The sequence below is a fragment of the Lampris incognitus genome, chromosome 18, assembly GCF_029633865.1.
Source record: "Lampris incognitus isolate fLamInc1 chromosome 18, fLamInc1.hap2, whole genome shotgun sequence".
In the NCBI taxonomy this organism is placed as follows: Eukaryota; Metazoa; Chordata; class Actinopteri; order Lampriformes; family Lampridae; genus Lampris; species Lampris incognitus.
The window spans coordinates 35,955,255-35,982,296 of record NC_079228.1 but is presented as its reverse complement, the minus strand read 5'-3'; the positions used below and the strand labels follow the sequence as shown (position 1 = coordinate 35,982,296).

The 27,042-nt window shown below is 45.7% G+C and overlaps 2 protein-coding genes across 2 annotated transcripts in view; one reads left to right on the top strand and one right to left on the bottom strand.

The window, feature by feature from the left end:
- Positions 1–15,118, bottom strand: part of cdc42se1 (CDC42 small effector 1) — a 37,646-nt gene extending 22,528 nt beyond the window's left edge. The window contains exon 1 of the mRNA XM_056298385.1: positions 15,025–15,118. The gene's annotated coding sequence lies outside the window, so the exon portion shown is untranslated. The remainder of the gene's footprint in view (positions 1–15,024) is intronic.
- A 2,400-nt stretch (positions 15,119–17,518) lies between these two features.
- On the top strand, positions 17,519–26,375 carry mllt11 (MLLT11 transcription factor 7 cofactor). Its single transcript, XM_056298559.1, has 3 exons — positions 17,519–17,642; positions 23,241–23,419; positions 24,458–26,375. The coding sequence occupies exons 2-3, from the start codon at positions 23,249–23,251 to the stop codon at positions 24,548–24,550; spliced, it is 264 nt and encodes an 87-aa protein (XP_056154534.1). The 5' UTR covers positions 17,519–17,642; positions 23,241–23,248; the 3' UTR covers positions 24,551–26,375.
- The last annotated feature ends 667 nt before the right edge of the window (positions 26,376–27,042 follow it).

Genomic DNA, 27,042 nt, shown 5'->3' with positions numbered 1-27,042 from the left:
ATGAGATGGACAGCCTAATTAGAAATACCAATAGACTGGTTTATTTTCATTTTATGCTATTTAAATACCACACGTCCTTCATTTACAAATGTGATTACATCTTATTTGAATTAAATGTGATAATTTCATCTATAAGACATTGAAAACATGATTTTATTTAAAAAAATGTTTAAAAAAAACACATAAAGTGATTTTCTCCATAAAAACAAGATTTGGTCTTCAAAAAGTCTGTCCAAAAATGAGTCTTGAAAAAGGGGCGTGGCCTCATAACCGGGTCAAGGCGGTATGTCAGGTCACAGGGACAAGATAAAGGAGCGCTAGGTTCTGGACAACAACTCCGGTTTACGTTCACCGGTCCAGATATTCATGCTGGGAGCTGACCAGTACAACCACAGTCGTTTGGCTCTTGGTCACTGGGATCTGTCCAGTACAACTACGGTCTACCACTGTTGGTCACTGGGAGCTCGGTTTTACATACACACACATACACACACACCCCTCCATGCCAGGCAGGTTGCCACATGACTGGCTGATGACTGTCATTGGCCAACTGCTGCCGTCATCCCTTCATGTTCGCAGGAAATGCCAGGTATGACTAAAGACCAACAGATGATGACATCATCAGGGTGGTCAGACCAGAATGATGATGCCATCATGTGACAAAGCCCTTTTCTGTGGGAATGTGCAGAACGAAAACTTCGTCGGATGTTGAGCCTTATTTTGGGGGTAAATGTGGTCACCAGGTTGATCCAGACAGCCCTCCACATATCTTCTACTGCCTCATCTCATTATTATTATTATTATTTTATTATTATTATCATCATCAATATTATTATGTGTTCATCAGACAATGGCCAGGAATCACTGGAATATGAAATGGGAAAACGGCGACTAAAGTACTAGAAGATGAGAAGAGCCGAGGGGAGAAAGAGAAACAAACACAAACTCCCTTTGACCTCCATTACAAATCCATCCATTTCCTCGCCACCGTATCCACTCGTCGGTTTGGTTCTCACAGTCATAAACAAGGCTGGATTTCACAAAACTCCTTCATTCAAAGCCGACTGCTCTCTCTATGCCTCGCTCTTAAAAGTCGTTTGAAGTTAAGGGGGGGGGGGATTCTCAGCCCCTTGTTAAATGTATTTTAAAGCTAGCCATCGGTCATGGTTTACCACAACTTGCTGTTGAGAGAGATTGTGAGAATACTTTGGGATTTGATGCAGGTTACATCCCCTCGCTTTAAACTCCCTCCTCGGCTTCCTGCAGAGGAGACTTTGGATTCTCTGCAGACAGATTGGCAGAAAGAACGTATGAGAAAAAAAGACGGCGTCGGGGTGGCGTGGCGGTCTATTCCGTTGCCTACCAACATGGGGATCGCTGGTTCGAATCCCCGTGTTACCTCCGGCTTGGTCGGGCGTCCCTACAGACACAATTGGCCATGTCTGCGGGTGGGAAGCCGGATGTGGGTATGTGTCCTGGTCGCTGCGCTAGCGCCTCCTCTGGTCGGTCGGGGCGCCTGTTCAGCGGGGAGGGGGAATATCGTGATGGTCCCACACGCTACATCCCCCTGGTGAAACTCCTCGCTGTCAGGTGAAAAGAAGCGGCTGGCGACTCCACATGTATCGGAGGAGGCATGTGGTAGTCTGCAGCCCCCCCCCCCCCCCCGATTGGCAGAGCGGGTGGAGCAGCGACCGGGATGGCTCAGAAGAGTGGGGTAATTGGCTAAGTACTATTGGGGAGGAAAAAAAAGGGGGGGGGACCCAAAAAAAAGAAGACACAGAAAAACAAGTAGCCTCCTGCTGTGCATTAAGGGAATTGGGACATTTTCTGGCCTGGACGTCAGTGTGAGGATGCTCCTCTGGTCCTGTAAGGAGAGGCTGACCTACTGCTGCTGGTGGCCCACAAACACATGGAAGGGCTGTTTTGGGCTCCTAACCCCAATTACAATATTACACAATGTTAGCAATACAAATATAGTAATATAACAGATTTGCAAAAGTATAATAAGAGTTTAGTCCATAGCTGCCCCCTCCCTCCCTCTGGAACCCCCTCCCCAAATACATCCGAGCCTGCATTATTATCACTATTATTATTAGCCTTTCTCAGGCCTTTTTAGCCCCAGATGTTCCCACGTTACTCCTTGTGTTGTATTTTAACTATTCGGATCAGTTGCAGCTATTTTCCAAGCTAAGTGAGTGCACCGTTTTTATCACGTGTAGCGTTTCTGTTTACGCGGCGCATAAAAGCAGCTTGATAATGGCGACTGGAAAACAGACATGAGCTAAGCTAAATTTGCTAGCTAGTACAGTCTCGGTTTTTTACACCGTATAAGAATAGACTTACGGCTAGGGCTTTAGTTTTCTGGACCTGGTCTAGAATGGAGGCGAAGGTGAACCCTTGCGTATATTTATTAAGGCTATCGTCCTGTATGCTGAAACAGGAGAAACAGATCTCGGCGTGCCGGGTTAATATTTCGCCATGTTAGGATAGAAAAGGAAAGCTCAGGTCTGTGTCAACACGCAGAAGACCAACCACCACCACCAACAAAACCTCACACCTGGAGGAACATCTGGACTGTACCGATGAATTCCCTCTGCTGCCGTGTCAGTATAAATAGATTTTATCAAACGAAACCCCCCCCATCTAACGCAACGCTGGAAAAACTCCAATCTGTGTGAAACACTAGGTTCGTACACCCCCCCCCCACACACACACCTTTTTTTTTTAAATGTATTTTAGGAAGGGACCGGGGCAGTGCCGCTGAAGTAATAAAACGTGGTTTTGGTGATCGGGGCTGGCACTACAATTCCTCCCTTTCATGAAAAGTTTTCACTTTTTCACAAAACTTTCCATAAAAAGAGTTTGTATGACAAACACACGGCAGTCAGCTCCGAGCCTCCAGTCAAGTTCAGACTATTTGGAGAACAGCCTTATGACGGGGGGGGGGGTTTGCTGGAATACTTTTCCTGTGAGGTAAAGGACGACCGACAGAAAACTCCCCCCACAGCCATGTTGTCTTCTTCACTCTTCAATCTGCCCTCAAAAAAACCGCCCACAGTTCCCCCTGCAGAAATGGACTAGCCCGGGGAACTCTCAAATCCCAGTTACCGCTACACCCCCCACCCCCGCTACCCCTTCAGAGAGGAGATGGTACGGCCCAGCTGTCAGTTTGAATTCTGCAGCGGCGCCATATGCAGTGTTACATCATCCAGACCAGAGAGCGGGACGCTAACACGGCTTCGTAAAGAAAAGGAAAAGGGGGGGAGGGGGGGGCATCAGGGAACATTACTGAAGTTAGTGGGTGGGTGTGTTGGGGACTAGAGACGTCAAAGTTTCAAAAACGACACAAAAAACAAAACAAAACACGAGCACAGGCTGACTTTTTGAAACAAACCCTGACCATCAAAAGAAAAGTAAGAAATAAGAAGGAAACAAGTGAGAGAGAAAAAAAAAACAAGGACCTTGGAAGATGCAGGCAGAGCACAGAAAAGAGACGGCATGCGTAAACCAGATTTAAGGGAAAGGCGTCTGAACGGATGACGGGGGAACGAGTTCATTGATCAGTGGAAGGCAAACAAACTGGGAGTGGGTTGATGTGCAAGTAGGTCAGAGTCCAGATCCCACACGATCAGCAGCTCATCAGCTGAGCGACTTGTTTTCTGCTTAGAACACACACACACACACACACACACACACACACACACACACACACACACACACACACACACACACACACACACTCGCGGAGACCACAACGCCGCTGCAGTCAGACACCGAGTCCACCACGTGACACAGTGGCACTGTCTCATGTGTACATCCTCGCCGGGTGATCTGCCCGAGTGCCCTTGAGCAAAAACACAAGAACTTTCATAACCAGCCCTGGTAAGAAACACATATGAACTCCTGAAAGTTGAGTTTGGGGGGGGGGGGAGTTCAAAAAGTCCAATGAAATAAGAAAATGTGTTTTGATTCTTGTTACCTCTAACATACGTCTATTAACGCGGTGATGGAGGTGATGGAGGCAGCCTTCCTGTGCAGACTTCTTGTCCTCCTCATCTGGGGGCAGGAGGAGTCTCTCAACATGTCAGAGATACAACCGAACAAAGACCCTCCGCCTCAGTTCACCGCCGGCTGTGTTAAAAGCCAGCAGGAGAGCTTGCTATCAGAGATAAGACGAGGTTGTCATGACTACAGGTCAAAGGTAGACCAGAAGTCAACCCTTTCATCAAACACCCTGGTCTCCATCCTGACCTCCGACATGTTGACGTGTATTGTAAACGATCCGGTTTGTTACAGTAGCACACAACCATGGAGGACGGTTTTGTGTCAGGTTGTGTGACCCCTGACCCCGTTATTAGACTCGCACTAAACTTTACCGACAACGTCTCGACACACACGTCCAGGCGGAGGATGACAAGTCCTCCTGGCTTCCAACCTGTCCCCGTTTAGTTCTCAGATCGTCTCTCTCGCGTCTCCACCATCAGGGTGGCTGTGCCCCTGACCTTTGACCTCTCTACTGCTGGCAGCTTGTCATGCGGGTGAAATGAAGTCTATCTCGCTGTCAAACGACTCTCGACCTACATGTGCGTAAAGACGATCTGAGATTCAAGACGTCTTTTTACGTTTCACTTTCATCTTCACAATATCTCAGGCCAAAAAGAGAGAGAGAGAGAGAGAGAGAGAGAGAGAGAGAGAGAGAGAGAGAGAGAGAGAGAGAGAGAGAGAGAGAGAGAGAGAGACATAGCGATAGATAGATTTCCCTGACTAACTTTCTTGTGGTTGGGTAGAGGAAGACATTTTCTGCTTTGGCTTATCAGAGTCTGGCATGACTCTCAGTTCAGAATGTTATGGGCGCACACACACACACACACACACACGTTTGTCTCTCTCTCCGTCTGATAGTCTGATAGAATGAAGGCATTGTAGAAAATGGGTGAGACGTTCGGCAAAAGGGTCGTGTCATGTGACCTGGTAGAATAAACAAGGTCACCGACAAAAACCTGCTCACACACCACATGTAGCTCAATTCAGACAGACAGACAGACAGACAGACGGGGACAGAGAGAGACAGGCGGACAGAAAGAGAGACAGACAGCGAGCGAGAGAGAGAGAGACAGAGAGAGAGAGGACTCTTCACAAAGAGTCCTTTTCACTGAGCCTTCTCTGCATGTTTTAAAAAAAAAACTTTCCGCCTGGTTAACGGATGAACGGTCTTTTTAAAAACACACCCGTCAACGTCCGTATGAGGCGGCAGCTCACCAACACGACCGGCAGGAAACAGCAACAGAAAGCTAGAAGAGGGCTCTCAGCAGACAGACTGCAGATCCCCTCCAAGCGTATCTCCTCTCCTCTCCAACCAGCCGAGGAGTTAGCGCTCAGTGGTGGTGTAAAACAGGTGTTGCAAAGGTTCTGAATCGCCACAACCAGCAGAGGTCCCTGGTCACAGTCATAGCTGTGCACAAACATGACCAGGCTGACAGGCCCAGTGGTACGGAGATTAGCAGTGGACAGATATACACACACACACACGGACAGAAAAACCAGTGTTTTCCTGCCATTATAAGACTGTCGCGCAGTGCCCAAGTCGATTGAACAGGAAATTGAAGCCTCCTAGGCGGACACCCGCACTACTGCGACCGACAGGAACTTGCATCTTCCAAAACGAAAAGGTTTGCTATGCGAGCTTTTTGGTCCAACCCCTAAGCCCATCTTTATTTTCATAATATGATTAAGCTGGGTAGAGCATTTACGCTCTCAAGTCTAACGGTTGACTCAGATCAGGCAGCGACGAGACTATGCAACACTTTCTGTTTTGACTGCAACCTAAAGGAAGTCGTTATTTTACAACCTTCACGATTTTGTGGCTTATCAAAATTCTTCTCATAACTTCTGACCATGCCGCTGCCTGATCTGAGTCAACCGTAGATGCGAGTCCTGCACGCACGAGCGCCAACACTTTACCCGGCTTTGTTACATGAGGAAAATGAAGACGGAGGTAAGTGTTTTTGGTTCATCCAGTTCTCCTGCGCTGAGATCAACAGCAAATGATTTGCTGACTTGCGAAAAACGATCAACTTCTCGTTTATTTTCCAAGACTCGAATACATAGTTTCCACACGGCTGCTGCCCGATCTGAGTCAACTGTGCACTTGCGCGACTCACAGCTAAGGTTGACTCAGATCGGGCAGCGACGGACAGCAGTGTTGGCCGTGCAAGCGAGAGAGTGAATGAAGAGAGGGAGCAGCGGTACTGAGAACAAACGTTTTTCAAAGGTTTTAAAACACCACAACCACGAGAGGTTCTTCCTCATACAGTCATAACTGTGCACAAACAAGACTAGGTCTTCAATGTTCGAAATTGTGGCCATTTCGTAATAAGAATAGTGAGTGGCAGTGTCCATATTGTGAATTCCCGGATATCAAATGTTCATCTGCAATGTTCTGTCGTGGTCCCTGTAATATCTGTTGTTGAAATGTACTGAAGTAGCATATCACATGACATGGTTAAGCTACGTGCGAGTTAAAAAAAAGAAGAAGGTTATAAGTGCAGTTGGAAGAACAATACTCACCATTCACAGTTGATTTGAAAGAGAACTTAATTTATTCTAACTATTCTAATGAACTCCCCCTCATCTTTTATCTGTTTCTATCTGCGGATATCTCTCGTTTTTATAAGACTCACTCAGTATTGACAGACGAATTCAAAAAGAATGGATTGTGCTCGCTGATAGCACCATGAATTGCGCATCACTTGCAACCACTATCTGCCTTATCTCAAGGTCCAATTTACAAACGATATTACTGCGCTAATGATATTACAGCACAAACACACCATGTAAGTTCTGCAGCTTAGTACATTTTGCCCTTGTTTTTGTGTCTGATTGCAATTACCATGTGGCAAAGTATAAATGGTCACTTTGTGCCAAAGACACAGTAGGCAGGCTCAATGTCGTCAAGTATAGCAAGAATTGTTAGACCTGGCAAGCTGTCTCTGTGAATTATTTCGGTCTCAGTTAAACCAAAAAGTGATAATTCTCCTTCAAAATATCAGCTCACTAGCACGCCTGGCATGACGATGCCTTCATCTGGCTACAATCGCTGCTGCCATGAAAACTGGAAATTCTGGGCACCAGTTACCACCAACTCTCTGAAGACGCTAATAATTTTCACTCTAACTGGTAGTAATTTCAAGCGGTGTGCCATGCCAAGGGTAGTGCTTTTGCCTAGTTGGGTGGCACTGCTCTCCCCATTGTGAGCGCCTTTACAATGCATAACTAGACGTGGAAAGAGCAGCAAAATAGTCCATTCTTAAGCTTTCGGTGGTATCCATAAGCAGCATTATATTCCGTTTGTTAGCATGTGTGATAAATGTGGATTGAACTGGAACCGCTGCACCGATTCATGGCCAATAGGGAAACTCCCCAATTCTGTGTTTACCAGCGATGTTGTTTGTTGGCCAAGCAATCGTGTAACTTAAGTAATGCTGTTGGTGACCTGATCCAGGGGCGCAATCGTGTCAAATTGATCACTCAGTCAGTCACGCTAAACATGATCACTCAGTGACTTTCACATGTAGGGCTGGCCTCACTGGAAGGTCCAGTTAAATATATTAATATTAGGCTGACAGGTCCAGCAGTATGTGAGATCGGCTGTGATCTCTCTCTCTCTCTCTCTCTTCTCTACTCTCTCTCTCTCTCTCCTCTCTCTCTCTCTCTCTCTCTCTCTCTCTCTCTCTCTCTCTCTCTCTCTCTCTCTCTCTCTCTCTCTCTCTCTCTCCTCTCTCTCTCTCTCTCTCTCTCTCTCTCTCTCTCTCTCTCTCTCTCTCTCCTCTCTCTCTCACACACACACACACACCCACGAGTAAATGCAATACCCCTCCAGGCTACTGCCTGGCAGAGATAATTAACAGCTGACTGCAAAAACTCTGTTCATTAAAGTACCGCCCTCCGGACATGTTTTAAAGTTTAAAAATACTCCGAGATTATAAATATATTGTTTAACATGGTTTTCCCACATGAAAAGTAAAAAAAAAAAAAACCTCTTCAAAGGGGCTGGAAGCACATCTACTTCCTCCCATTTGAGAAATTCAGTATCTAATAATTATTAGATATCATAATATGTATATATCACAGGCTTTACGCCCCACCTACCACCGCTGCTTACTCTAGGTTTATCGGTGAAAGAGAAGTGCACATCAAGATGGCTAGCGTTAGAGTAAATATTCGAGAGATTTAGCTATACATGTTCGAGCCTCAGTCAGACTCAGACTCCGTTTTGCACCAAAATTGGCGACTAGCAGACGTATCAGAAAGGCAGGTGTAGTTAGCATATCTTTTATTTGGTTACAATTGTTAGCTTGTAACAGGCAGTGACTGACACAGCAGTAGATGTGAAACATACAATAATATCTGCTATGATATTACAGTGTGTTCACACTTTCATACTGTTATTACGTACCTATATACCAGACGTCTAATCAAAGTTTTCAAAAAGATATATTCTGTCTGGCTGAGATTTTTATATTACATGTAATATCTGTTTGTCTTGACAGCCAACCAAGTTTGCCCAGGAACTGGCTCAATGGCAGTAGTCTAAAATTCAAAACTGCCGGGACATCAGGGCAAGGTGACCCGCACAGCACTAAAGTTTATGGTTCCAAGAGTTTTCTCTGACAATCTGTTTGAACAATTTCAGTCTGGTTTTCACTCCTTTCACAGTATGGAGACAGCCTTGGTAAAAATCACTAATGATCTGTTGATGGCAGCTGACTCTGGGCTCTAACCATACCGTCCTTCTTGATCCGAGTGCAGCCTTTGATACCATCTCACATAACACCCCCTAGAGAGATTAGCTTCCACTGGAATCACTGGCACCTCCCTTGCTTGGTTTAGATCATATCTCTCTGGCCGCACTCAGTTTATCCAACTTAAAATTTTGAGATCACAGTCCTTTCCTGTTACTACCAGTGTTACCCCAGGCTCTGTATTGGGCCCCCTCCTATTTATTATTTAACTATTACCTCTTGGCCACATTAGAAGGAAATTTGGGATTCAATTTAATTGCTATGCAGATGACACCCAGCTTTATCTATCCACCAAGCCTACCTCCAGTCTTCCACCCACTTCCCTTTCTGATTGCTTACTAGAAATTAAATCCCGGTTTTCATACCACTGCCTCAAACTTAATGGTGATAAAACTCTGAGGTTCTCCTAGTAGGTACTACTAGTACTATTGTGGCTAAACCTGTTTTTCTTCTACAATTCTACAGTTCCTCCTTCACCTCATGTTAAGAGTGTGAGTGTCATCTTGGACAGCACATTACTTTTGAAGCACACATCAACAATGTTACTCAGTCTGCATATTTCCACCTATGCAATATTAATCATCTTCACCCATCACTTACACCTAACAGCACCACCATACTCTGTCACACCCTGGATACATCCTGTACTGACTACTGCAATTCTATCCTATTTGGTCTTCCTCTTAAGTGTCTTCATAAACTTCAACTGGTCAGCTGCCCGTATCATTATCAGAACTCCTTCCATAGATCATATCACTCCTGTTCTTTAGTAACTCCATTGACTCCCTGTTACATACCATATCGACTTCAAGAGTCTGCTTCTCACCTTTAAGGCCCTTAATAAGCTAGCTCCTTCGTATCTTTCCAAACTCTATATCCACTCTCAGATCCTCTTCTGCCATCCAACTCACTACAGCATCTGCCCACTTGACTACCATGGGGTCTAGAGCCTTCAGTCATTCTGCCCACAACCTCTGGAACTTTAACTCCCACAAAACATTCGCAATATTGACTCTCTTTCCTCCTTCAAATCCCATCTCAAAACGCACCTTTTCACACTGACATATTCAGTCTGATCCAGACTTCAGTGGTTACATCCACATTGAGTTTAGCGCAGATGATTTTATACATATCTGTTGTATTAGTCTATTATTGTATACCCCTGCCTTGATTTTATGCTGCCTGATACAGTGCTGCTTATTTTTAACTGTGTTTTGTAAGGTGTCCTTGTGTGGTCTGAAAGGCGCCCGTAAAAAATGTATTATTATTATTATTATTATTATTCAAGCCTGGAAAGCACTGGGGGGGGGGACCCCACTGCCTACGGCTTCCAACGCCGGTGCTCCGTTGGCCCATGGGGCGCATGATGGCCACCTTTAGCGGCACCACAAGAGCAGGGGGGGACCCACGGGAACCCGGTCGGGATCGAAGCCCAGACTAGAAAAGAGGTTTGCATTGCACGGCGTGTATCTCAATACTATCTTTCACAATGTTTTATCAATTTAAAAAAAAAACCATTGTGTTGAGTCTTAAGATTTTACACACAGAGAGGCGTCCAGCTTCTCGACTTCATCATGTGGTTTAATCTCTGACCACTAGGTGGCAGGTGCAGTATTGTGACAGGGCTGAACCACAACAGTAGCAGGAGGTGTCAGTCACACTAGCTATGACTTATCACTCTGATTTGATGCATATTGAGTGGTTTCATGTCAGTTTTGTTTTAATTTTGGCAAAATATTGTAGTATATCACAGAGGAAAAGAGGAGGTTTATGGATGTGGTGAGGGAGGACATGCAGGTGGCTGGCGTGATAGAGGAAGATGCAGAGGACAGGAAGAGATGGAAACAGATGATCTGCTGTGGCGACCCCAAACGGGAGCAGCCGAAAGTAGTAGTAGTAATAGATCACAGTATCATATCACAATATTTGAATCATGAATCTTTTGTTGTGATATGAATTGTATTACCAAATTCTCACCCATACACAATTTTTATGACAACTATTTTCAGTGGTCCAGCCGTCTCCTGTCACCAACAGGCTTTGAACCTTCACCAATCTGATGTGAAAACTTAGACCATTGGTTTGGAGTCAATGGGTAAAATAATTGAGATAGAATAAGTTTTTTTCGCCACCATTAGAGAAATATATTTTGCTTTTGTCAATGACATGTTACTCATGGTTTTTGGTATCGGATTTTACTCTTCGGTCATACTCTTGGGTGATACAGATACTATAGTTTAACCTGCTATCGACCCGATATCTGATACTAGCATCAGTATCGAGCAATACTAAACACCAAAACTGAATATCAACCCAGCCAATGTCCAGCTAGCCTCCAAAAAAACACGATGACTGTACAGAAAGGAAGAGCATCTCCTGCCTCCGCTAAAGCCATTGGGGTGATGGTGATGGTTACAGAGAGAAAGACTGAGAGAGCGATTTCTGTGGGAGACAGAAAAAGAGATATAGTTTCTGTGTCTGCCAAACTGTCATTGAGAGTAGGAGTAGCTTTCACACTTCTTTGAGGTCAAAACATAAAGTCATATGGTCAGAGGGTTTCGGTGCGTCAGTATGGATTGTATCCTCCCACAGAGATGAAGGAACTCTATCGAATGGAGGGAAGTTTGTGTTCTAGGGTCAAAGGTCAACCAGTGTGACTAGCACTTGCAGGAATCATAAAATGATACCGGAATAGAAACACAATGAGATGAGACTTCTGGACCGTCTATCAGGTCTTCTTTACAACTGTGTTTAAAACCAGGACAGCCAACAACGGAGTGAAAGAGACAGACAACGAGAAAGACAGGGAGACAGACAGACAGAGAGAGCGAGAGAGACAGACAGACAGGAAAACAGATAGAGACAAACAGACAGAGAGACAGCGACAAACAGAGAAATAGACAGGGAGACAGACAGACAGAGATCGACAGACAGACAGGGAGACAAGGCAGACAGGGAAACAGACAGAAACAAACAGGGAGACAGACAGAGAGAGCGTCAGAGAGACAGATGGACAGTGAGACAGATAGACAGAGACAAATAGAGACAGAGAGACAGACACACAGAGAGCGACACAGGCAGAGCGACAGAGAGACAAAGGGAGAAACAGACAGACGGACAGTGAGACAGACAGACAAATAGAGACAGACAGACAGATAGAGAGACAGACCGAGACAGGGAGAAAGACAGAAGGACAGATAGGGGGACAGACAGACAGACCGGTGGAGCAACTTAACTCTTCTATGTCCTGTTCCATGTGTCTAGCCATGACTGAATACCTCCACAATGTGGTGGTATTTAGTGGATGACTACTGGTTCTTTCATAAGACATGTACACAACAGAACATGATGATAATGATCATTAGTAATGTGGACGTGATGACCAAGCAGGTAGAGACATTCACTGTTCATTTCACTAAAACATCGGAATAAGTTCAGAAAATGGTCTCACTTTACTGTAATGCAGCCTATAAGACCAGGGAATGACACATCACCAGATTACCACAACCACAACCCCACAACACATCCAGTCTCACGTCACCGTATATACCCATGTGATATCATATAGTGGGCAGAGCTGGTCGGGTTTATCAGCTGCGATTGATTACTGTTGAATAAAACCAAAACTTTCGGCTGTATCTACAGAAACAGTTTTCCCAACAGTTTCCCGGCCAGGAAGGTTTTTAGGGAACCGTTACCAGGCACCAAATACAGTCTGTTATAACATTGCTATGCAACAGTATTTATTTTCTTCCAAATAAAAAGTGAGTCAGGGTAAGTCTGTCATGACGTGCTCTGAGGAGAGTCTCACGGAGAGGCGTGGTGAACCAAGACCACACAGGATCTGGTTTTGGAGACAAACCGCCCACATAACGTCAAAACCAAACCCGGCCCTAACCGGGCCGAGGACTTTCCCCGAACCTCAACCATCCGCTCAGCTGGACGCTAAGACACACTGCTAATGTCAGGATAAAAACACACACACACAAGAGAAAATACTTTCTTTTCCTGGTTAACCGGTGGATTCTGGACGTCATCACACGATACTCAACAGCAGAGTATTACTTCACGACCAGCTGTATTTATACTGACATGTATAGTGTACTCTCTATATGTAGTATGTATGGTGTACTGTCTATATGTAGAAATATGTATGTGTACTGTCTACATATAATAATACTGTGTATGGTGTAGTCTATATGTAGTAATATGTATAGTGTACTGTCTGTCTGTACTGTACACACTCTTCAGTATTCCCATCAGTAAAACTGGACTCCAGGAAAACCAGTTGTTCTCACCGAGACCCCCGTCAGTCCTGACATCGCTTCACATGCGGAGGGTAAAAACCTCCATCCGCCAATCCAGCAGCACTTGATTTTAAAAGTCACTGAGGTACAGACGGACCAGCAGCCGGCCGTACCGACACCTCACAACGCTGAACTGGAAGGGTTTTCTTCTGAGGCCGAATGGAATAAAGTCGGTTTTAATATACGGCAGACCAGAATTTGAGTCTCTCTGCTTATCAACGACAGACAGACTGTTGACCCTGTATCTGTCCACCCCCCACCCCCCTGCATATCAACACATACCAACATCGCATCCCTCTGCAAAAACAGCCATATGTACACCACTGACAGGTCTCCTTTCTAAATTTACCTGATGGACACACACACCACCACCACCACCATCATCATCACCATCATCACCACCATCATCACAAAGCTCTACCTTGTCTGACAAACCTTCCTAACCGCACAAGCAGGCCAAACAGCAGAAGTTCAGACAGTGGATTGATAATCTCCACGAAGATTCAACCCTGCCGCTTTTTGAGCCACAGCCACCAGTTACGTCCCAGCATCAGAAACCAGCTCCGGAACCCCAGCCCGCATCACTCGTGTCTACGCGTGTTGCCGACGGCCCGTGGAATCCACCAGCGGACCTCTTTACAGTCCAAGACATGATGGATGGAGGTCCAGGAGACTGTATTTAGTTGACAGTTTCCTCCAGACGTTTATGTAAACCCGCCGGGAGGGCGAGTCCCACAGGCTCCCGCTGCCTTTATTCAATACAACACTTCCTCTGTTTCTCTTATTTCTGTGTTGAATTGGTCTGCGGTCACCTCAGCATCCAGAGATGTACGTCTGTTCCGTCTGCTGTTCTGGCCTTCGGTCCCGTTGTATACGTTTGTTCGACACGTCGGTCAACTCACAACCGAGACTTGTGTTTTTGCGTTCTTTGATTCAGAAAGCACACAGAATAGAATACAAATGGGACAAACTGATTTTCTTTTCTTTCTTTTCTTGACCAGTCTGCGCGCAACAAACCAGCACTATACCTTAAACCGAACAGAACAGAACAGAGTCCAGACGGGACCAACATAGACACGATGTCATCATATTATCCACTAATGTTACTGCAAGCTATGGCAGTAAAAAGTTGAACTTTATTTTGTGAATCATTTAATTCTATTTTCACTCAGGCTTACGGAAAGATTAAATAATTCGCTGTGGCAGTCTCTTTAGAGCTCATGACGACGTTATTAGTGACGTAGATTCATAAATGCCTTATAATCAGTTTCATGTCCAGATAATACTTTCATGTTTCATCTGTCATTACCGTTAGCCAGCTGTGCTGTTAGCCAGCTGTGCTGTTAGCCATCTGTACTGTTAGCCATCTGTACTGTTAGCCAGCTGTGGTGTTAGCCTGCTGTGCTGTTAGCCATCTGTACTGTTAGCCAGCTGTACTGTTAGCCAGCTGTGGTGTTAGCCTGCTGTGCTGTTAGCCTGCTGTGCTGATAGCCATCTGTACTGTTAGCCTGCTGCACTGTTAGCGAGCTGCACTGTTAGCCAGCTGTTGTGTTTGCCAGCGATACCGTTAGCCACCTGTACTGTTAGCCAGCTGTACTGTTAGCCCGCTGTACTGTTAGCCAGCGATACCGTTAGCCTGCTGTACTGTTAGCCTGCTGTACTGTTAGCCAGTGATACCTTTAGCCTGCTGTACTGTTAGCCAGCTGTTCTGTTAGCCTGCTGTACTGTTAGCGAGCTGTACTGTTAGCCAGCTGTTCTGTTAGCCAGCTGTACTGTTAGCCTGCTGTACTGTTAGCCCGCTGTACTGTTAGCCCGCTGTACTGTTAGCCAGCTGTACTGTTAGCCTGCTGTACTGTTAGCCAGCGATACCGTTAGCCAGCTGTACTGTACAGGAAGAGTAGCAGAAAAGTACTCACCTCCGTCCCTCTGTCTCAGCTCTTTCCTTGGGCTGGATTGGTGTTAACGGATGAAAATAGACGATAACAGATGAAATTCGATGACAGCAGGTGACAAGTAGCGGTAACAGATGAATGTAGAGGGGAAGCCGGAGCGCTGCTGCCGCGGCTCTGCTCCGGTTTTGAGGTGTGGCTCCACACCAGGAAACTCTTCGCTTTTTAAAGGAGCTTTTTTCTTTTTTCTTTTTTTTTCTCGCCTCCCTTCTGCTGTTTGAAGAGAATCTGACCAACACCGCCCTCTGTCGGCAACAACACGCATCGCCTCTGGAGTAGTCCAGCGCCACCTGGAGGATCGGTCTGCTACAGACCTGCAGGCCGATGAGGTGGATCGAAGTCCTGAAAAGTTCTTTCTTAAAAAGAAATGAAAGAGAGAAATGAATCAGAATCGGAGTACTTTATTAGAGTACTTTATTAGAGTACTTTATTAGAGTACTTTATTCAGGGTAGTGCAGCATCTCTCTGCACAACACACATAACTGCTCCCAATGAGCTGGCTGGATGTTAACTTGTATGGTTGTGTGTGTGTGTGTGTGTGTGTGTGTGCGCGCGTGCGTGTGCGTGTGCGTGTGAGGCTTTTGAGTGGCTGTTGCAGCTAGAACAGCGCTGTGTAAAATGCAGTCCTATTCACCATGAAGCCCATAAAGGAAAACTTGTGTAGTCGGGATCCTCTCCTACAAGGAGAACACATAAACTTAAACTGAGCAGGAAAAAAATCCTCACAAATCCTTGACAGGCCGCCAGACCATCCCAGGGCAAATTTGTTCCAGCGGCCGCCAATTTCCTCAACTCGCAAAAACGTTTTTGGATAAATATGCTTATTAGTAAGAAGTTCTTATGAGAAGCAGTGATTCTTTCTCCTTCTGATATTGTGAAACTTGTGAAATGTGTGAGGGTCTTACTGTTGTGTTTTTAATCCTGACTGGCAAATTTCCAACTCAGAACAGTTGATTGATTGATTGATTGATCGATCGATTGATTGATTGATCGATTGATTGATTGAAACGTACATTAGCACACAGGACAGTTCACGTGCTTTCGGACAGTATGGAGCTGAACGTCATCAGCTCTCCTGTATGTGTTGGTGATGGTGCAGCAGACTGTCCACATGTTTTACATGATATTTTTAACTGTTTTCTACCATGTTTATTGTTGGTGTTTGCCTAAAATGAGACCAAAGATAAATGTCCAGCCTTGATTGGACAATACATTTCTGTTCTATTCTTGAAGCTTGAACACAGGATATTGTTATGATATGAACACATGTTAAAGACGATTGGGAAGAATCAGACTTTGTAAACTTGCGCTATATACATTAATGTGGAAAGCCACACACTGTGATTGCTAATGTGAACACACTACACTAATCAGTAATTGTGATTTTGTAACTGTGCTGCCTATCTTGGCCAGATCTCCCTTGAAAACGAGGTTTGTAATCTCAACAGGATCCTCCTGGTTAAATAAAGGTTAAATAAATAATTATTTGAGAGCAATTCATCATCAGACAGGGACTGCGGTTTGTCTAAGCCACATTGAATGACTTGCTGGCTTCACGGTGGCCCAGTGGTTAGCGCGGTCGCCTCACAGCAAAAAGGTCCTGGGTTCGAGCCCCGGGGTAGTCCAACCTTGGGGGTCACCCCGGGTCGTCCTCTGTGTTGAGTTTGCATGTTCTCCCCTTGTTTGCGTGGGGTTTCTCCGGGGATCCGGTTTCCTCCCACAGTCCAAAGACATGTAGGTCAGGAGAATCAGCCGTACTAAATTGTGTCATTGTGGGTGTGGGGTGGTGTGGGGTGGTGTGGGGTGGGCCATCACTGTGATGGACTGGCGGCCTGTCCAGGGTGTCCTCCCAGCCTGCCACCCGGTGGCTGCTGGGATAGGCTCCAGCATTCCCGCGACCCTGACTAGGATAAGCGGCTTGGATAACGGGTGGATATCACAACAGTGGAATAAAATTAGAATAAGAGCACAATCAAATAATGGACTTCAGCCTCTGCTTTTAAAAGTGCGCACGTTGCGCTGTTTGGTTTGGAATCTAAAAAAAAAAGCATAAAATGTGCACGTTGCTGATGTTACGGTGTGTGTGCGCGCGCGCGCGTGCGCGTGCGTGTGTGGGCGTTTCCCTCCAGCTGTATTCCCTTTTCCAGCTTGTTCCCTGTTTTTCGGGGGTCGCCACAGCGGATTGTAGCGTTTTCCTCGGCGCCCTGGGCTCTTTTTTATTTTATTTTTCAAACTATTATTATTATTATTATTATCATTATTATTAGGTTACTACTACGGATGAGCGGCTTGGATAAGAAGGACGGGCGGACGGACTCCCTTTGTTCCGGAACGTCCGAAGACTCGGGAACGTCAGGACGTACGACTGGCGCAACGTCACTACGTACGACTGGCGCAACGTCACTACGTACGATTGGCGCAACGTCACTACGTACGGCGCTGTGCGTGCGTGGGCGTGGCTCTCCGGTCTCCGAGAGAGGAGAGAGGCGCACAGATCGACAGAGAGCCCAGCGGACCGTTGACGTATCCTGCCCATCTCCCCGACGAGACAGACGAGTTGTCATCCAACACCGTCCATTCAAAAGGTGAATTCGCCTCTCTTCTTCTCGTCCTTTTCCGATTTTTGCGAGTTTCGAAATCGTCGTTCGTCGTCCCGCTATAACGCGGCGTCGCTTCTGCACCTGTTCTTCCTCTCAAACCGTTCTGCTGACTCGTTCCGCTCGCAATGGCCCGCTTTCTCTCTGCTCCCTCATGACAAATATAACTGCATATGGCCGAACTACCCACACACACGGTTCAGTTGACCGGTGTCAGCGTGTCTGAAGGACCGGGGCCTTTCCGGTGCCGTCCCCCCCGGCTGGGCGTGCCCCCCCCCGCCCCGGCCCGCCACCATCACACAGCCGGTGGTCGCTGTTTGTGGTCGTCCTTTTTAAAATGGAGGGCAGACGTTATGCTGACGTCCTTCTCTCGTTATTCTTCAACGGTACCCCCCCCCCTATTTCATCATGGAGTTTAGTTTTGATCATCGTATCAATCAAATCTGATTCAACAAGAGGGGGCAACGCCCTCCCCTCCGCCACTAGCTAAGCGGTGCGCCCCCTGCAGACCCCTTGTGGGTACTGCCGTCGCACCCAGGACGGTGACAGCCAGCCTGACGCACGAGACGGCGCATCTCGAGTTATTAATAGTAATTAAAACGGCATCCATAGACTTCGTGTAGAGCATCTTTTTGACAGTATTCCGCTCAAAATACTTGGGATGAGAAAGAAACAGACATAAAAAAAATCACTAGCAGGAAAAACTGCATAAAAGGGCATTTTTAAAAGCGCTTCAGAGTCAGTCGGTGACAGAAAATAGATTTGGGTCCCTTTCACACTTGAAAGTCCAAACCAAGGTCTGAACCAGAGTCTGGTTCTGGTGCTTTCACATCTGTTATTTTATAGTCATTAGGTTCAGGACTTTTGCTTTCATACCAGCGGACCTTGACTTGAACTTTTGGCTCGTTGTTGCCAGGCGCGCTCGCTGTTGCTAGGTGTTACTGTTTGTGTTTGTTTTATCACTTCCTATGATTGATCCGAAAGTCCGAACCTTTGATTTCACATTAGACATTCATGAACCTTGGTCTGAACCGAGCTTGGACCAAAGACCGAGTCTTTGATCCCTGTACCCTGGCCCAAGAGGTTTCACACCTGGCAATCTGGTTCGGACTTTTCTGGAAAGTCTGAAAGTCCGGACTAAACAACGTAAGTGTGAAAGGGCCCTTGGAGGCGAGAAGAAAGGTCGGACATCTGTGCGTAAATGGAAAACCAGCTCTGTCAGTAGACTGGTGGTGAGTGGTCTTTATAAAGATGTCATGACTTTCATCAGCTTTCATCATGTGCTTTACACAGGCGGCCTGGCATGTCTGGGGCCCCTCTCCACAGCTAATGTGGTGCCCTACCCACACACAAAAAGAGATGGAAAAGAGAAAAGAGGCTAAGATTCAAGGTGGTTTGCATCAATAACGGTATATTTTCAGACTTAAATGCATTATGTGTCTTTTCAGTATCATGGGCGGGTCAACAGTGAAATAACCCAAACCATTCCCTTAATTAAAAACTGAAACAGTGACGTTTTTGCTTTGGAATGAAGAGAAGCCAGGTCAAGGTCACTGAGTGGTCAGATGTCAGCCTAGTGGTGGTTCTCCTGTGTTGGCTTGGAAAGAAGTAAGCACAGCTCGCCATAGATATAGATATAGATATATAAAAAGCACTTTACATGTATGCCTCACATTCAGCCATTCACACACTGATTGCTGAGGCTGCCATGCAAGGTGCCAACCTGCTCATCAGGAGCAGTTAAGGGTTCGGTGTCTTTCTCAAGGACACTTTGACACACTCTCCGCAGGAGCCGGGGATCGAACTAGCATCTTCTGATTACTAGACAACCCGCTCTACCTCCTGAGCCATGCCGCCCCCAGGGTACGATACCTTCAAACTACCGGCTGATAACCTGCCTCTCCAAAACATGGAAGACCCTGTCAGGCATCATAGCAGCTAAGCTGAATGGGCCCATGAGTCAATACATGAGCGAAACTCCGAAAGGAATTGGGAATGACACCAAATGGTCAAAGCATCAGCTACTGGTTGAGACCAGACAGACAAATCTGAGCACAGCCTGGATTGACTACAAGAAAGCCTATGATTCAGTGCCCCACACCTGGTTAATGGAGTGCTTGGCACTATACAAAGCCAACAAGTTACTAATAACCTTCATCAAGAACTCAATGCGGCAGTGGAAAACAACACTAGAGGCCAACTCCAAGACAATCACACAGGTAACCATCAAATGTGGCATATACCAAAGTGATGCACTGTCTCCACTGCTGTTCTGCACAGGCCTGAACCCCCTCAGTCAGATTATCACCAAGAGTGAATATGGATACAGGTTCAGAAGTGGAGTTACTATCAGCCACCTCCTATACATGGATGACATCCAGCTGTATGCCAGGAATGAGTGAGACATTGACTCACTGATCCACCTCACCAGGATCTATAGCGAGGACATCAGGATGTCATTCAGACTAGACAAGTGCGTTCAAATGGTGGCAAAAAGAGAAAAGGAGGTGAGCATTGAAGGGGTTGAATTACCAGATGGCAGGATAACAGACATACAGGACAGTTACAAGTACTTGGGTATTCCACAGGCAAATGGAAACCACGAGGAGAATGTAAAGAATGGAGGAGAATGTAAACTGCTGTAAACTCAATTAACTACAAACCAGTGACCATGGTCATTTCTACTCATCACGGCATGGTGGCCCGGTGGTTAGCACTGTGGCGACCTCACAGCAAGGAGGCCCTAGGTTCGAACCCCAGGCCTTCCCAGCTCCTTTCTGTGTGGAGTTTGCATGTTCTCCCTGTGTCTGTGTGGGTTTCCTCCGGGTGCTCTGGTTTTCTCCCACCATCAAAAAGACATGCATGTTCAGGTTAATACTCCTGTCTGTGTCCCTGAGCAAGGCAGTGGAAAGAGGAACTGGAGTTGGTCCTCGGGTGCTGCAGCTGCCCACTGCTCCTATACAACGGGATGGGTTAAATGCAGAGAACGCGTTCATTCACAAAATAAAGTGGTGTTCTCTTTTCATTTTTTGATCAAGTTTTTAGTTTTAAATCGAGGCAAACTCGTCATATCCTTAGACAGCCAAGTAACTTATTTTAGCTAGCTAACTTTGGCAGTAATATCAGCAGTCGGCGCCATTTTGACAGGCTTAATTTGGTGACTGTAAATTGATATGAACCATCCCGTTAATCAAGTTAGCCTGGGGGGCCAGTATGTGGCACAGGTGGATGGAAAGGTAGGGAGAAAAACCGGTCAGAAACTGACCGGTTTAGTAACGGAATGTAAATTGCTCGGATATTCCGCTTAAACAATGTTTCAATTTTACAAAATGATGCTAACGCAAGATCGTTTGCAGCAGGTTGCCTCCAGTCTTTTGGTCAACCAAGTCGTGGAGAGGTTTGGAGATTTGACAAGATGTTGGCAGCCTGTGTGTATTTGTAAGATGCAAATTAATTCCAGATTAATGTAACTATTAACTGTTCGGTTCATATTACTTTGTACTATTATCCTCTTCGTCAGTGGTAACGGCACCATTGATAGATCCACAGGAGAGTGCACTTACAGAGAGACTTTATTGTCGTCAGCTGTAGTTTTGCTCACTGCCAACAGCGTCTAGAATGAGTTTGAGTCGCGTTTTAGTCTGTGAGCACACACGTGCACCCATGGCAACCCTGAAACCACAGACACACACCCCCCCACATAACAAATCCCAATTTAACCCCAGCTGCTTGATATCTTTGGATCTGTAATGTGATGCTGCATAAGTCAAGTCAATTTCATTTGTGTAGCCCAATATCCCAAATTACAAATTTGCCTCAGGGGACTTTACAGCAACGCAACATCGTGTCCTTAGACCCTTCGCGTCGGATAAGGAACGACTCACTAAAAAAACCCTTTAACAGGAAGAAAAAATAGGAAGAAACCTCAGGGAGAGCAACAGAGGAGGGATCGCTCTCTACCAAGACGGACAGTGTGCACTGGATGTTGTGTGTACACAATTTACAAAATGCAACATTGAAAGAGGATAACAGAATTATAATAGAAGTACAAGATATATGAAGAATATGATGAGGAGGATGCCAAGCAGTGTCCACATGCCACTGGAACAGCCCAGGCCCTGAGCCATGTGACCAGCATCACCATGTAGACCTGACAGGAGGACAGACTACACATGCATACAGAGGAGACTCACATCACACCATTCACACACATGGGAGAAGAGACAATAAAAAACATTAATCACACATCAGAGTGAGAGAAGGATATAACATTGAACAGCATAACAAAATAATATGGATTTATAAGATATATAAAAAATGAAATGTTTTGTTTTAAAGATGCAGCCCGATGGTTTCAGTTCAGTCAGACAGGTTTTATCATGTAATATTAATGTTAGGGGTCGTTTCTCCATCTTCAGAAGTATCATTTGATTTGTTATAACTGTTAGCGCCCCCTCTCTGAGCACAGTCATTTCTCGGCAGGATGACGCCACAAGACTCTCTATTGATAGCTAGCTAGCTTGCTAACTAGCATGATGTTGCTAGGCAACTATTAAAAACAGACCAACTGACAGACTGATGATGACAATTCATTGACCAGCCAATCAAATCAGAGTATTAGAGGATGTCATTTATTGCCAGAAGCTGATTGGCTTTCTGAAATAGTTAATTATGTTGACACCCAGGAGGAGAGTTTTAGTCACATTTTCACTACAACAGCGGTTCTGATATTCTATGTAGAGTTACATTAACGAACCTTCTGTTTAAAAATACAGTGAGATGGAAGAGATGATGAGAGGAGGCTTATGGATGTGGCGAGGGAGGACATGCAGGTGGCCGGCGTGACAGAGGAAGATGCAGAGGACAGGAAGAGATGGAGATGGATGATCCACTATGGCGAATCCTAACGGGAGCAGCCAAAAGTAGTAGTAGTAGTAGTAGTATTGGAAGACATGGTTAGACATCGGACCGGATGTTTAAGAACTTCTAATACAACCTGATCTCTGTGGAAACATGGTGGCATCCTGTAATGTGGACAGTAGTCAGTACTGTTGTTTTTTTTTAAGTAAACATGCAGCAGAAATAATGCATCCCAGTGACCATCACCTATCAACCCAAGATTTCACCATCAGTTTGTCTCACTGACCTTTAAAGAAAAAAAATTCAAGAAAAATAAAAACCTTAAGAGTTTGAAGTGTGAACTGTGGAGTCAGGTGATGGGACCTTTCAGGTCCACTGCTTTCTCTCCTTTTCTTTTTAACCCAGGTTACATCTGTTTCACTACAGCCCTTATTTTACACAAATTCACAACTGTGAGCTGCCCAGTTTGACCGGTCCTCCCCCGCCTTCACCACTGGGAGCCGCTCCTGGGTGTCTTGTGTTTGTCAGTGTCTGCTTTTGATTGCTGTTGCTTTGTCTGCAGTTACGATGGGAAGCGTCGTGTTTCTGTGGGGCTGAAACGGAATTGGAGAATATAAGAAAGTCCATAGAAGTTTGAATCTCTGGACAGACAAGGAGATAAATGGGCCAAAGTTAAGGAAGAAAAATCAGCAAGTTCTTTTTGTGTTTTTTTTTTTCCCCTTTCAGACAAGAAAATGCTGGAGAAGTCAAACAGCCAATACGATTCCTTCCTCTTCTGGAGGCAGCCAATCCCTGCCCTGGACGTGTCGGAGCTGGAGGACCTCGGTCTGATGGACAGCAAGATGACCAATCAGGGAAAGGATAAGGCCTCCCAGCTGTCCACACCCAGGAACCCGAATGAAGAGGTAAAATAAGCAGAAGGTGGCTGGTTTGAGTCTTGTAGTGACGTGGCAGTGAGGGCTTGCATCCAGACGGGGTTGTTTTAGAGGACGCCGTTAGAAAAAGGACATTCACACAGCTAGCAGTGTAAACCAGGTCACTAACTAAATGAATGGTGGTTTGAATTAGATTGCTCGGACAAACTTGGACAGCCGGTGCCTGTTTTTGAGCAAGGCATTCACACCAGAGAGATGAGATGAGAAAGGGGAGATGAAATATGTTTCCTTTGAACAATGGATTTTGTTGTTTTACAAAATAAATATATATATAATTAATATGTCTCCCTTGGACCATTTTGAAAAACTGTCATTTAACGTATCAGCGTTCTGTAATCGCTCCTTTATATACTATTTATCAGGCCAAGTATTCAGATGTAATTGAGCCCAAAGAGGAAATGTTTCAAGTCAGAAGAAAAAGCGGAGGAGGAAGAGGGAAGAAGAAGAGGAAGAAGAAGGGGAAGAAGAAGTGATAGGTGCTAAAATACAAAGCTAAACATCATCCAATGTTTAATCAGGTTTAATGAAATGTTTAGTATGGATTGACGTGTGAATCAGTATTACCGTGGCAGATGACATGTTGATCAGTCGTCTCTCTCCAAAATACTAACGATATACCACCGGTTCATTTTGCCGGTGTTGTGCCAAAATCTGCAGGCTGTCAGAAAGTGTGACCTGCATGTGAACGCACACCGTACATTCAGGCTCACGTCTGTGTCAAACGGACCGCAGGGATTGGCGGTGTGAACATGAGCTAGTGAGGAAGTTAAGGATAACCACGTTAATAACGAAGTTACTGACAGCAGGAAATTAAAACCTGCAGTGAAGTAAAATGCTTGGTTGACAAAGTTCAAACCGTTCTGCAGATTCTGAAAGATTCACTGATGAACTGTTAACTTTCCATCATGATTATTTTGTAACGGTTGTGGAAGTATGAAATGTGGAACAAACAACAAACTATTAATGTCCCCCCCCCCCTCCCCTCTCTCTCTCTTTCTCTCTCTCCAGGGCGAATTTGCAGAATACTCCTCCTTTAACTTTTGGAGAGCTCCCATCGTCAACATCGACTCCTTGCTGGCCGACCTCAACCTGCTGCTGTAAAACCTGCTTCTCCTCCTCTCCTTTCCGCTCCTCCCCTTTCCTCCCATCCCCTAACTTCCGTCCTCTCCCCCCTCTCCCAAATCCGTTGGTGGTGAAGCTCACCAGTGTCTGTAGTTTCCGTGATTAGACATTTTGGTTTAGATATATGAATCAGGGCATTTTCTGGCTCCAACACAGCTCGATACACATCAGTACGTCTCGGGAGGATTTGGTGTCCTTGCTCGGAGACTCCTCGGCAGAACAAAAAAGGTGTTGACAGACACCAGTAGGTCTGTGGCAGAAATCTGTCCCGTGAACTTTGGTCAAGAGTTCTATTTATTTATTTATTTGCCTATTTATTTATTTATTTATTTATTGAATTACGCCAACCTGGTTTTGTCAGTGGTTATCTCCTAGAAACAGAATTTGACTTGGTAATAATTGTGATCTGGGTCGTTGGGCCGGAGCGAGAGAGCAGAGAAAGAGACGAGAGAGAGAGGGACACACGAGAGAAATGGGTATTTATGATTTGGTGCGATAGACGAAACGGCCGCGCTCTTCTCCGTTTGCGGGTTTGTCGCGGCAGAGATGTTCATGTGTCGGTGGAAATGAATGGAGCAGCTGTGTGCGCTACACATGCGGTTCCCGTCTGACACACACGTCGTTTCACAAGAAGGGAAGTCGACGCGTTAAGACCGCAAGTAACAAAAAGCAGTCCAGCGAATGTTCTCCGTATCGAAATACGGTCGCTGATCACTTTCTGTCACGTCACCCCGTAAAGCTGTGTTCCATTGGGCGTGTGTAACTATTAAAACACAATCTCACAGACTCGCTTTAGATAGTTTATTTCAGATTGGGAGAGAAACCCCCAATCTGTAGCCGAGGTTTGTGCCAAACGGAGGGATTCTGAAGGTTTTTATAAGAGACGTCAAGCGTTGCCACAGAAATCTACGGATAGCGATTGGATATTCGAAAATGTGTTTGTCCAACTTTCCTTCTCCTTCAGTATCTAGAAAATCCTACTCGTATTTTTCACTATAGGAAGAAACAGAACCTGTACTCATACGCCACCGGTTCAGTCAGATTATTACTGTAGACTTCTGGGCGTGTGAGATTGGCCATTTAGAGTTTGCCCATTAGACCAGTCAGTGGTATTGATCCTGGTAATCGCTGTCATTGATCTCAGACTGAGTGAAAGGCAGCGTTTCATCACACAAATCGTGTCCCCGCCCTTGGTCAAATAGAACTGCAACTCAAAAACAAGCAGAAGTAAAAAAATGAAAAGGAAGCCACTCGTGTCTGTTTTCTGTTTGCATAGGTTGCCTTGTAGTAGACCTCACATCTGGCCTCTGTATTATACATGTTTATTTTTCTGTTGCGTTCGTGAGCAGGCCTCAAACTAGTGCAATGACTGACGTTTGTGTAAGTGCAAACGTCTCTTCACGTGGCAGAAATCTGATGCTGTTCTGTTGGGGGATGAGGTGCGGATCATTTCTGCAGATGCACGGTGCTCCTGATCTGATCTTTCATTTGCCCATCTCGTTTGTTTTTTGAAACCTTACTAAATGTTGAATGTCAACGAGGATCCGACTTCTCTGATTTTTAAGTAAATCTATACTGAGGGTGCAGGAGTAGCTGCTGTAGGGTGCTAAAGGGTGTAGGCCAGGGCTATTTAACAGAACAACGGAGACGCTGCACCCTCAGCATCCTTGGAATGTGTTTTAGTTGGTCAATGTGATGTTTCATTCGCTGGGTTAACAGCTGCACGAGTTGTCAACATGCACTGAGCTCTCAAACACACGTCCTACTTGTAATCTGCATTTTCTGAAATAAAACCCTGCTAATGACCTGATGTGGTCTTTGCATTTTTTTTTTGTCAACGTGTGCTCATGAAAAAGAGAATACCAACACCCCCCCCAAAAAAAACCAAAAACCCATTTTGCCTTAAGGTATTTATTCCAAGATTCAACATTAAAAACAGATGGGTCCCAATATCAGCTGATAACATTTAAAAGCTGCAAAATGTGAATCAAAATGAGAAACGTCCTGCTCACAGACACGTCCTGCCCGTCTTCTAGTTTCAATATCACGTCATGAGGGGCTCCCAAACGTTTCCACACTGTGTCCCGGCTTTGGATATAGTCTTTGTTTTTACTACTTTGTTTATCCCTGTGGGGAAGTTCTTTCTCCACATGTAACCCCATCCTAGCGGTGTAGCTAGGAGCAGTGAGCAGCCGCCGTGCAGCACCCGCGGACCAGCTCCAGTTCGTCTTGCCATGCTTTGCTCAGGGGCACAGACAGCAGTGTTAACCCTAGCATGCATGTCTTTTTGATGGTGGGAGCACCCGGAGGAAACCCACCACAGACACGGGGAGAACATGCGAACGCCACACAGAGGACGACCTGGGATGACCCCCCCCCCCCCCAAGGTTGGACAACCCCGGGGTTCGAACTCAGGACCTTCTTGCCCAGTAGCCCTAACCACTGGGCCACCGTGCTGCCCTGACCTGCAA

Coding starts and splice junctions, on each gene's coding strand:
- mllt11 (XM_056298559.1), top strand. CDS start 23,249: ATGCTGGAGAAGTCAAACAGCCAATACGATTCCTTCCTCTTCTGGAGG. Junction 23,420..24,457: donor CCAGGAACCCGAATGAAGAG/GTAAAATAAGCA, acceptor CTCTCTCTCCAG/GGCGAATTTGCAGAATACTC.